Source organism: Bubalus kerabau, chromosome 6 (genome assembly GCF_029407905.1).
Source record: "Bubalus kerabau isolate K-KA32 ecotype Philippines breed swamp buffalo chromosome 6, PCC_UOA_SB_1v2, whole genome shotgun sequence".
Lineage (NCBI taxonomy): Eukaryota > Metazoa > Chordata > Mammalia > Artiodactyla > Bovidae > Bubalus > Bubalus kerabau.
In genome coordinates this window covers 112,892,375-112,904,571 of record NC_073629.1, presented here as the reverse complement: position 1 = coordinate 112,904,571, position 12,197 = coordinate 112,892,375, and the positions used below count along the sequence as shown (strand labels likewise).

General features: G+C 45.5%; 1 protein-coding gene across 2 annotated transcripts in view; it reads right to left on the bottom strand.

The window, feature by feature from the left end:
- The window catches only part of CSMD2 (CUB and Sushi multiple domains 2), a 683,179-nt gene that overhangs the window by 14,428 nt on the left and 656,554 nt on the right, over positions 1-12,197 (bottom strand). For both annotated transcript variants that reach the window (XM_055586466.1, XM_055586467.1), the window contains 4 exons: positions 7,643-7,825; positions 3,364-3,540; positions 1,803-1,982; positions 1,259-1,432 (listed from right to left, as the gene is read on the bottom strand). In XM_055586466.1, coding sequence (XP_055442441.1) covers positions 1,259-1,432; positions 1,803-1,982; positions 3,364-3,540; positions 7,643-7,825 — 714 coding nt within the window. The remainder of the gene's footprint in view (positions 1-1,258; positions 1,433-1,802; positions 1,983-3,363; positions 3,541-7,642; positions 7,826-12,197) is intronic.

Here is a 12,197-nt window from a genome sequence, read left to right as displayed (position 1 = left end):
TACCGCAAAGGTAAAGAAATGTTCCTTTTGAAGCTGTTTATTGCAGAACTGTTTGTAACATGGTTAAACTGGAGAGATCCAAATTTATCACTGGTAGGTGAAGATTAAAATGGTGTGGCATCTACAATAGAGGAATTCTTTTTAAAACCATTAAAAAAGATGATGTATAGATTAGTACATATTGACAGAGCAAGGAGCTGATGGCCTGTCAATGAATACAAGTTGTGAACAGCATGATTTATAGAAAATTGTGTATATACTGCTATACATGCAAAAATGCTTAGTGATTGTATGGAAGTGTAATGACAAGCCTAACTGGTTATCTTTGGGAAGTGAGGGTTCAGATGATTATTTCATTCTTCTTTGTATCTTCAGATATAGGACATTTTTAGAAATGATAACCATGATTCATTGTTTAAAAGCAATTCAGCTATTTCCCAAGAAAATTCAAGGTGTCCAGACTGAACCAGGAGACTTGCCATCCTCCTCATGTTTCCTGGAAGGAATGTCAAGGCCTAAAGGCTTAACCATAAACCTCATGCTGCCTTTCCTGGTCAAGTTTTACTGGCCTTCATCTCTGCTGCAATTTCCCAAACTGAAGTAAAGTTTCACAGGTCCCCAAACAGTGTCGTGGGTTATGTCGACAGTTTTCTGCAGCATTAGATAAATGCCAAGCAGAAAGAAAAACTAGGTCCTACCATTTGTCCAAAGCATGGGCATGGAGAAAACCTTCCAGAGCCCAGTTATGGGGTAAGACATGAATAAGTGACCTGGAATCTCCTTCTCTGGGGGATGTGGTAAGAAATGAGCCCTGGAAAGTACTTGGGGCTCTTCAAGACATAATCAGGGCAGGTAGATAAGAAATGATCCTCTCACTGGAAAATCACAAGTGTCCCAGGGCAGGGTCTCATCCTTGAAGTCAGGCATGTGTCTAGCACTGCCCCACCTGCCCACTTCCGACTCCATCTTTGGGTTCTATCCCATCTAGTTAACAGCTTTTCCAATTAAGAAGCATCTCCCGTATCTGGTTTAATTTCCCTCCACTGTGACGCCACCCAGTGACCGGAGCCAGGGCTCAATGAAGACACTCTCACATTCTTCCTTTAAGATCCCTTCCTTTCTTAATGGTGGTCTTTGACAAAGCTCCCTGATTTGGAGAGGGGAGCCTCATTCCAGGCCTTCCAGCAGCAGAGTTCTGAGCGGGGAAGGAGAGGAGCCAGCACATGGGTGCCCCGGAGGCCCCCTGTGAGTGACTTACGGAAACACTGAGGCAGCTCTCCGGTCCAGGACCCGTTTCCCTCGCAGGTGAGCACTGCGGGCAGGGAGAGCTGGTACCCCTCCAGGCAGGCGTACGTCACGCTTGAGCCCCACATGAAGTCGGATCCCACCACTTTCCCGTTGGGGATGAGTTGAGGCGGCTTGCACATGATAGCTGGGGGAGACCAAGGTAGGCGGAGTGCTGGGGCTGCCCTGGGGAACCAGGGCTGCCGTCGGCACTGAGGCAACTGGCCTGCCAGGAGCCCGAGCTAAGTGACAACAATCAGGAGCCACCCCTCTTCCCTTGGGAGCTCGGTCTCGTTGCACCTTCCAACCACGCACTCTTTCCTGCACCCTGTCCTCCAGGTTCAAGGCCCAGGACCCTCCCACTGCCTCCCTGTAGATGTTCAGGGACCACTCCTCACCTCACACACCCCCAGATAAGACGCTAGGGCTCTGCTTCATCACCCCCTCCCTTCCAGGCATTCAAGGCTTTTGTACCCGCTCCAGCCCAGCGTCCACACATCTGTAGCCCCCAGACACACCTTTGCAGACCGGCTTGGTGCCGTTCCACGTCCGGTCCTTGGTGCAGCTCAGCACAGACACCCTGTGCGACTCCATCATGTAGCCAGGGACGCACTGGTAGGTAACGGTTCTGTTGTACCTGAAGTCACTGCCCAGCCGGAGGCCGTTGGCTGGAACCCCAGGGTCGCCGCAGTTTATGACTAGGAGGTGGAGACAGAGCCTCGTTCACTCCCAGCACAGACTCCTTCCTCCTTAGCATCCCAACACCATCCTGATCGCTCCCCACACGTTTGGGAAGGAAAACTGTCAGAGAAGGGATGTCGCGTCTCCCCCCAGGTTCCCAGTTGGGGTGCCATTCATTCTAACTCCCCACAGCCAAGTCTCCCTGCAAAGGCTGTCCTACACCCCCGTCCTTGCTGTACCATCCTTACACACCCCAGCAACTTGGGCTGGGAAATCCATCTTGTTCATGTAAGGCCCACTCCTCTAAGAGAAATATTCAGAGGGCTCCCTTCATAAATGAGGCTGGGGACCAGAGGGAGGGAGGTTTCCAGGTTGAAGAGCCTAAGATGTGTTGATGGACCACATGATGGACCTAAGATGTGTTGAAAAGACAATCTGTCTGCCGGGAAGGGCATCTTACTGACTGCTCTTCTGCCCAGGAGGCCTCCGTGGGCCCAGTAGACTAGGAGCAGGGCCTTGTGACTGATGCAGGGGTCATTCCTGTGTTACAGTATCAAGTGAGGGTGGGGACTGGTGAGCTCTGACCTCGGAACAACAGTGAAGCTGACAGGGGATTTCAGATGGAGCCTGGATGCACAGCTAGGACTCTGAAAGGGAGAGTGTTGTATAATATTCCCTTTTATAATCACTTCCTTCCATCTGGGCCCCACAGCGATTTGCTTTTCAAGGAAAAGGGTCTGGAGTTGCTTTTAGGAGAAGCAAGAAAGAGGAGCCAGGCTGGGGCGGGGATGGATTGAAGGGAGAAATGGAGCTAACAAAGATGACAGATGGCAGCAGCTTTAAGGTAGAAAGAGAATCAGGCTCAGCACTGGGGGGTTGCCCTAAAAGAGAAAAAGAAAGCCCCAGGAACTGGCTAGAGCCTGGAAAATAGCAATGACATATTTTGAAGCTCTCTTGAGCCTCACTTGTCTCATATGGGAAAGTGGAGCTAATAGTGGCCCAGCTGGTAAAGAATCCGCTTGCAATGCGGGAGACCTGGGTTCGATTCCTGGGTTGGGAAGATCCCCTGGAGAAAGGAAAGGCTACTCAGTCCAGTATTCTGGCCTGGAGAATCCCATGGACTGTGTAGTCCATGGGGTCGCAAAGAGTCGGGCACGGTGGAGTGACTTTCACTTTCCTACTTCCACAGGGGATTGTGGTGAGCATCAAAAGATCCAAAAACAAAGCACTTTGCTCTGTGGCAGTCCCACAGAACGTGCTCAGTAAATGGAGGCGCCTTGTATGATCCTCATTCAGGGTCAAGTCCCTCAATGCCAGCCAGTCTTCCCAATCTCTAGCAGACAGCCTTCTCTTCTGGCGTGGAGGAGCCCCACTGCCATGGAGCCCAGAGGCTCTCACCTGTGCACTCTGGATCACTGCCCGTCCAGGTGCCATTGACCGAGCAGTGCCGGCTAAGTAGGCCTGTGGCATAGTAGCCTTCCCGACACTCATAGACGATGGAGCTGGAGAAAACCAGGCCGTCACTGAACAGGACTCGGGCATTGCTTGGAGTCCCAGGATTCCCGCAAGAGATCACTAGGAAGCCGAAAGAACACATTACTCATCAGAACAAGGGCAGGCATCCCCCGGGGTTAGTCTAAGTCCTGCCCAGAGTGGAGGCCACAGGTTACATCAGGAGCCTGTGATTGAAAGCATCCCTCTTGTCTGCTCCCATGTCTGATCATCTCACCCTCAGAAGGGGAGGAGAGACCTGGAGGGATTTTTTAAGATTTCTAAAAATTAAAGACCATGTCTGTTTTGTTATCACACCTAAAATTTTAAACAATTCCTTCATATCACCAAATAGCCAAGCAGTGCTTAGTTCTCCTCAAGACTGTCTGTATCTTTTTTATAGTTGATTTGTTTGAATCATGAAGGTCCATACATGACATTTGATTGGCATGTCTCTAAGACTCTCTGAATCCAGAGGTTACTGGATTACCCTCTCCTATAATTTATCTGTCACAGAAATCAGGGCATTTAGCTGGTCGAACTTCCCACTTTCTGGATTTTACTAACTTGGTGAACGAGGCACGGTTCAGTATGCTCCTCTATCATTACCGCAGTCAAGTTCTACTTCTTGACAAAGGTACTTCGCAAGTGGTTTTGTGTTTTTCTTATCACATCACATTAGAGGCACAGAATGTCTGCTTGCCTCCTTGTCAGTGATGTTGAGGCTGCTCAGTGGGTCACGTCTGCCTGCCTTATCTGGCATTACTAAGCTCCTATTAGTTGCCATTTAATGGTTTCAATAGAAAGTAAATATTGTTGACCAGATTCATTAGGGGATAGAAATGGAAACTGGAGCCTATTATACAGAGTGAAGTAAGCCAGAAAGAAAAACACCAATACAGTATACTAACGCATATATATTGAATTTAGAAAGATAGTAACAATAACCCTGTATGCGAGACAGCAAAAGAGACACAGATATATAGAACAGTCTTTTGGACTCTGTGGGGGGTGGTGATTTGGGAGAATGGCATTGAAACATGTATAATATCATATAAGAAACAAATCGCCAGTCCAGGTTCGATGCAGGATACAGCATGCTTGGGGCTGGTGCACTGGGATGACCCAGAGGGATGGTGTGGGGAGGGAGGTGGGAGGGGGGTTCAGGATGGGGAACATGTGTGCACCCGTGGCAGATTCATGTTGATGTATGGCAAAACCAATACAATATTGTAAAGTAATTAGCCTCCAATTAAAATAAATAAATTTAAATTAAAAAAAAGAAATGGTATAATTTTAATTCTACAATTCTTTTTAAGTTAAAAAATTTAAAATTATTTTTTTAACTTTTTATTTTATATTGGAGTATAGTTGATTATCAATGTCGTGAGAGTTTCAGGTGTAAAGCACAGTTATTCAGTTATTCATACACATGTATCTATTCTTTTTCAAGTTTTTTCCCACTTAGGTTGCCACATAATATTGAGCAGTTTCCTGTGCTATACAGTAGGTCCCTGTTGATCAGTTCCACAATTCTTTCTGCTTTAGCTCGTGTTCTTTAATAAAGAACTTGCCCATCATCAAATATTTGCTTACCCTGAAATAGAGTTCACACAGGAAGGTTGGACTAATGCTTGATTAAAAAAAAAATCATATATGAGAATAATTAGTTGGTTCCCTAGCAAGCTCCAAAGGACAATCATTTGAATTCACAGATTTAAGTTTATTTGTTATGTTGCCTTCTGTTGTCATTTTTATTTTTATTGACATTTAAATTATTCCATCTCTGACTAATGGAAACCCTTTCAAGTTGGCTCCTGAGTTCCTCTGACATGACCCAGTTGTGTTTGGCAGATTCCTTGCTGGAGTGACAAGAGTTTCCATATTAATTTTGTGTGTTTCCTGCCCCAGTCCTGGAATCAGCCATTTCCCTAAAGAGCTCTGGTTCCTTTTAATGGACAATGGGTTTAAAACCTACAGTCTGGGCATTGCTACGGAGCTGGTCATTGATTCTAGACTTTTAGATTGAGAAAATAACTTTTCAAATTGAAAATACATCATGAGTTTATACTGATATTACAAAGCCAAGGTTAGAATTAAGAGTTTTTCCTTAACTTTTTCATCTTTTATATGATGCCTCTTTTAAAATCTTGGTTCTTAATGACAATAAATAATTTTAACTTGCTTTATCCATATAGAGTATGGTATTATATATGTAATAGTTTCAGAATTGTCACTCCAATTTGACTACCAGCAATATGTTGCTAAAACCATACAGTTTTAGAACCAGTTTAAGATTTCATTGCACTTCTTTATCCTTAGGATATATATACCATATTCAAATTTCATTTTTTCAAGTCAACTGAAATAATTCTCTGGGTTATTAAATGACCAGCTTGACACATAGTTAAGTTCATTTGTTTCCATTTTGATTTTTGATAGAGATTACTTGTTTCTAATTTTTCATTTCATTTTATTTTGTAAGTATGTATGACATTTACATGGTCCCAAAGTCCCAAAATGATCCCCAGATGACAAGAATCATTTTGTAGATCAGATAGGCCCTGATACCCATCCACTCAACAAGTCTTTGTGCTGCCTAGGTCCTGGAAATGCAGTGATGACTGAGCCACGAGCCCTGCCTTTGAGGAGCCCCGTCTATCTTAAGAACCTACCGATAAACAGATGAATTAAAATATGATGTGACAAGTGCTACACTTGAAGGAAAAAAGCAACTAAGGAGGGAGTGGCTTACTGGGGCTGGAGAAAAGAATTTGAGTAGAACCTTGAAAGGTAACTGGGAGCTTGTCAAGGGAAGTCACAAAGAGTTGTGTACATGTTACACACACACACACAACAGTCATTCAACAAATACTTGCTTCCAGGTTGAAACTCTTAGCCACCTACTTTCTGTTCCCTGAACCCTCCTGACATGGTGACTGACTCCATCCTGGGGTCTGGGTGGCAAGAAAGGCAACCTGGTCACAGTGGATATGTGAGAATATAGTAAATTCTTTCCTTGCCAATACACCACTCATTACCACAAGCTTACTATGCCTCTTCCCATGCCTATAAAATCCTATCAAAACTAACTTTGCACCCCCAGAAAGGCAGGACTTTGGACAGACAAGTGGGAGAGGGCACTGACCCCACCTGTGTCATTTCCTGGGCAGGTGTCCCCGAACATGGGCCAGAGCATCTCCCCTTGCTCTGCAGGACCATGCTGCGATCTCAAGTCCATGCAGCCATTCTCTAACCACTGCCGTTTATTTCTTTAGCTCACTCCCTCTGGAATTTGTTTCCTGGTGATTGGGACCTATAATCCAATGATCTTGTCACCTTTTCATAGCCTCTTACTCCACTGATGAACCTATTCCCTCCTTCCCCAGCCTAGATGCTAACATCCGTGACAATCACTGCTTTGTATATACCCTTATCTCCCTTGCCACTTTCTTTATGCCTTAGTCACCTATACTTAATTACTAGTTACCTAGTAAAACCCTAATTACACGTAATGCTTCACCTACCCTGTGTCTGAGACTATGTAGCAAAATGTGCTTGAACAAAAACCCAGACTAATGCTGACTGTCACTTTAAGTTAATGGCTCTTACCTTAATGAGCCCTTGGTGCTGCCACCTGGTAATTATATATTTCCCTGTTTCTCTATTCCATTCCCACTTCCCCCTTGCTAGATGATGACTGTATAGTGTGTCTTTCCTCTTCCCCCACTGAGGCCATCCCAGGAACCATCATTAAGGGCTTATATTACTTTTAAAGTGATTTGTAAAATTGGATTTTGTATTTTTTTTTGGCACTTTGGATGTTCGTTTAAACTGTAAGCTCCAGAGGGGAAGGTATGTCTGGCTCGGCCACCATTGTGTCTCTAGTATCATTTGGCACATGGTTGTTGGATGAAGCTATATGGAAACAAGTGAACAAATCTGCAAAACTTAGTGTATCCTGGTATCTTCCCTTATGAGGTTAGGGTGGGGAATATGTTTGCCCTTGGATTACTAATAAGATGAACATGAACTCTCTGTTGATGTCCACTCTCCACCTGGCTAAGGGTTTAAATGGAGCCTTTGATTTTATTTGTGCGGGTGAGGGCAGGCAGTAGGGAGTAGGAAAACAGGGGAAGACCTTGGGGCAGACAAAGGGGAGAAGCAGAATGGTCACATACATTACCTCCACACTCAGGCTGCACGCCGCTCCACGAGCCGTTGGCTTGACAAGTTCGCTCTGATGACCCTCGGAGCACGTGGCCAGCTTCACAGCTGAAGCGCATTAGGCTGCCTGGGGCAAAGCTGTCCCCCAGACGGATGCCGTGGGCTGGGATGCCAGGGTCACCACAGACTCCTATGCTGGTTCCTATGGACCAGAACCAAAAAACCCCATTGTTTTTAGCAGGGAAGGAAAGAGAGTGGCAGAGTGGGAGAAAGATGTTGGAGCTCTGTTATGGGGAAGCAGTGCGCCCTAAGAAAGAGGGCAGTGAAACTGTGTGTGTGCCTGAGTCACACACGCTCCTATCTGAGTACTCAGTGGCCAAATGACACATAGATCTGAGGTCACGCTTGAGGCCCTGGGGCCCGAACCACACGGGGGGAAAGAAGGCAGAGGGAAGCCTTTGTGGAATAAGTCCTGTCTCCATTCTTGGCTGGCGCCAGTGTGGTCCAAGCTGACCTTCTCCCTTTCACCTCTTCTCCACCATCTGCTGATCCGGTACCCTCTCCATTCCCCGTTCCACTGTCTTAGCTCAGATGCTCAACATCTCTTGCCTGAACGTTACTGCAGGAGCCTTGTAACTAATATCCCCTTCTCTTAAACTCTCCCTCTAATCCATCCTCACTTTCTCTTTAAATCTTAACAATGAACAACCACAACTATTTGATTTTTGTTCTCTCCTGTGGAAACACCTCCTCTGGCTTCCCACTGCCGAGAGAATAAAGTTCAAACTTCGAGCAGACTTGTTGCTCAATAGTCAAGCTTGAATTTCGATCCTGGGCCTTTACCTGAGGCTTTCTTATTCACAGATTATGCAATACAGGCGAGCTCTGGATTAAACGTTTTCGATCTCTCATTTCATTCTTTCTTTGCCCTCTGCCTCCTGCCACATTTCTGCATTTACCTGATTTGTGATCTTGTGCAAACCCACCCAAGAGAGTTTTAAAGACCCAAGAGACAAAGGAAAGTAAAGAACAGGAGATAAAGCTATCTACTATCTGTGGGAGCCAGCACATCTCAGGATGCAGAGATTCATGGGAGACACCACTAGATCAGACTTGGTCATGGTGAACTTGAGGAAAAAGAAAGAAAATTGAGGGCTAAGTGGAAACTGCATGAGAAGATAGTTTCCAAGTGATGTGGAATGTATCTCCTCATGAATCCACATATGTAGGCATCAATAGAAACATCTGAATGACCACATTTTGGGGCTTCCCTGGTGGCTCAGTGGTAAAGAATCCGCTTGTCAATGCAGGAGACATGCGTTCAACTTCTGGGTCAGGAAGATCCCCTAGAGAAAAGAATGGCAACCCATTCCAGTATTCTTGCCTGGGAAATCCGGAGGAGCCTGGTGGGTTACAGTCCACAGGGTTGCAATGAGTTAGACATGACTTAGTGACTAAAGAACAACCGCAAAGACCACATTTGGTTAGTTGGTATAAATAAATGCTTAAGCCATGTACCTCGTCATCTACTGTTGATGTATGTGCCTCTCAGTTTTGGGATTATTTCCTTTCCTAGTCTAGTTTCAGAATATAAGCATACTGTATAACCCCATGTTCCTCATTCTACTGCCTACCAAGGAAGGGGGATTCACTCAGCCTTTCAAAAATATGAGAAAAGAGAGCCCCTCATATTTGGCCAGGTTTTCTTATCTTTTGACATTTTCCAGAGGTAGTTCACGCAACAGGCTGTACCGGGTCCGCCTGAAGGCGATCCTGATGGCGAATCGCTCTGACTCCCCCACTGGCAGCTGGCCTCAGCTGGAGCCCGCACTGCTGTGCATCAGGCCCGGGTGGATTCTCTGGCCCTGGGCATTATCTCACAGAACAGCCTCCTCTGAAGTGTTCAGCCTCTGTTTCAACAATATAAGGAAGTCTGACATAGAATACTGCACTATGGGGGCAGGCGGCAACTGTTGACTCTACTGAAGAGGTACGTCAGCAAGATGACAATGCTGCAGATGGGCAGTTAACTTCCTGCAGTGTGTCTCAGATGCCAGAAATCTCGGCAAGTCCTTGATGGACCAGAGACTTAGGACTTCTGTTTTGCATCATCTGGGTGCACTGACTGAACTGAATGAGGCTCAAAATTTTGACCTTGGAACTCCTGAATGTGTGTGTGTGTGTGTTTAGGACTGGCAGGAGATGCTGCTGCAAAAGGTATCTGTAAGTTTCAGGAATGGAAGAACTACAGTCTGCTCACTAGGGCACATCTAGCGTTACTTCCTCATCACCTATTCTTGTCATCTCTCACTTTCTTATCTAAGGTATTTAAGATTCATTCATTCCTCAGCCTCAGTATTTATAGAATAACTTCTAATCCTGTCCTCAGAGGTCTCCAGGAAAGGTCTGTCTGTGATTCTGGTCTCCTAAGAGTCTGTCATCCTTGAGGAAGACATGGGAAATGGAGATTGCAAACTGTTCTTCAGAATGTGCAGGATCAGAGATCAAACAGCTTCATGAAACACATTCCCCAATGAGTGGGGTTCGTGTTTTCTGAAGGTTCCTTTCTTGCTTCTTACTTTTTCATGTCCCCAAGTGTCAGCCTGTTTCCAATGTCCCCTTGACCTGTGATGTGGCCAAGGAAAAGTCTCTTCTTCCACATGCAGGATGAGGACTTAGGAAGTCAAAAAATTATGAAATCTCAGGGTTGACAAGGCTTTTCAGAGGTTTTAAAGCTCAGTGATGTAGCTTTGACAAGAATTATTTTTGTTATATTTCTATAAGGTCATTTCCCAGCCTTTGCAAACACAACTTCAGAGAAGGATAATTACAAATTAGGAGAAAGGACTTTGGATTCTGTGCTTTGGGTCAGGAGACTTAACTGTGGTTAGTTACATATGCTAGTAAGTAGGAGATGCTGAAGGCTTTCTGGTTTCTTCTTCCCTTACCTCGTACTTCCTTTTCCCATGGAGAACAAAGATCCCTAAATAGATAATATAGACCCTAAGAACACCATTAGCCTTGTATCCTGTAAAACTGTCTAGAGGGAGGAGCTTTATGCAAAACACCAAAGAGACTGGGGCAAATGCATGTTTGGTTGGGTATTTGGATGCAAAATGCATGCCTTTCCTTTTTGGAGCATTTCTTCCTCCTGGAATTTGCTCTGTGGATAACTCAGGAGGCCTCAATATAAATGATCCTTGACTTCTCCATGCCAGCCTCCCAAGACACTTCCAACAGAGGTCCAAACACACAGAAGTCTGGGGCCTGGCTAACTGGCTAAGGGAGTCCCAGTGGGTCCTACATAGTCTTGCCAGTTCATGAACTGGGCAATTAATGAGATTAATAAGGGTGAGAGGCCAAAGTCTTGGGTTGTAACAGAGGGATGTGTCTGGGATTGTCCTGGGCAGCTCACAATCCTTTGAAACAAATTCCCAGTGCTTCAGGAATTTCTCCTTTCTTAGGAGACCTAACTAATATCTGGTGGGTATTCTGGTCCCATCACTTCATGGCAAATAGATGGGGAAACAATGGAAACAGTGACAGACTTTCTTTCTTGGGCTCCAAAATCACTGCCAATGGTGACTGCAGCCATGAAACTAAAAGATCCTTGCTCCTTGGAAGAAAAGCATATTAAAAAGTAGGGACATTACTTTGCCAACAAAGGTCCATATAGTCAAAACTATGGTTTTTCCAGTAGTCATGTATGGATGTGAGAGTTGGACCATAAAGAAGGCTGAAAGCAGAAGAATTGATGCTTTTGAACTGTGGTGTTGGAGAAGACTCTTGAGAGTCCCTTGGACTGCAAGGAGATCCAGCCAGTCAACCCTAAAGGAAATCAACCCTGAGTATTCATTGGAAGGACTGATGCTGAAGCTTCAATACTTTGGCCACCTGATGTGAAGAGCTGACTCATTAGAAAAGACCCTGATGCTGGGAAAGATTGAAGGCAGGAGGAAAAGGGGATGACAGAGGATGAGATGGTTGGATGGATCATCAACTCAATGGACATGAGTTTGAGCAAGCTCTGGGAGATGGTGAAGGACAGGGAAGCCTGGCGTGCTGCAGTTCATGGGGTCGCAAAGAGTCGGACACGACTGAGTGACTGAGCAACAACAACAGGCTGGCAGTGCCCTACATTCTGTAAGACAGGCTCGTCTGGGAATCTCAAGCTGCAGGAGCGGACGCATGTCTTATGGGTGAGGTCCCACTTCAAGGAGAAGCCCTCTATATTAGAAGGAGGTCACCAGTCAATCCTAAAAGAAATCAACCCTGAAAATCACTGGAAGCTCTGATGCTGAAGCTGAAGTTCCTATACTTTGGCCACCTAATGCAAAGAACTGACTCATTGGAAAAGACTCTGATGCTGGGAAAGGCTGAAGGCAGAAGGAGAAGTGGGTGAGAGGATGAGATGGCTAGATGGCATCACTGACTCAATGGACATGAGTTTAAGCAAACTCCAGGAGATAGTGAAGGACAGGGAAGCCTGGCATGCTGCAGTCCATTGGGTCACAAACAATTGGACATGACTTAGCAACTGAACAACAGGATCCTTATGTCTCGAGGGCATCTGG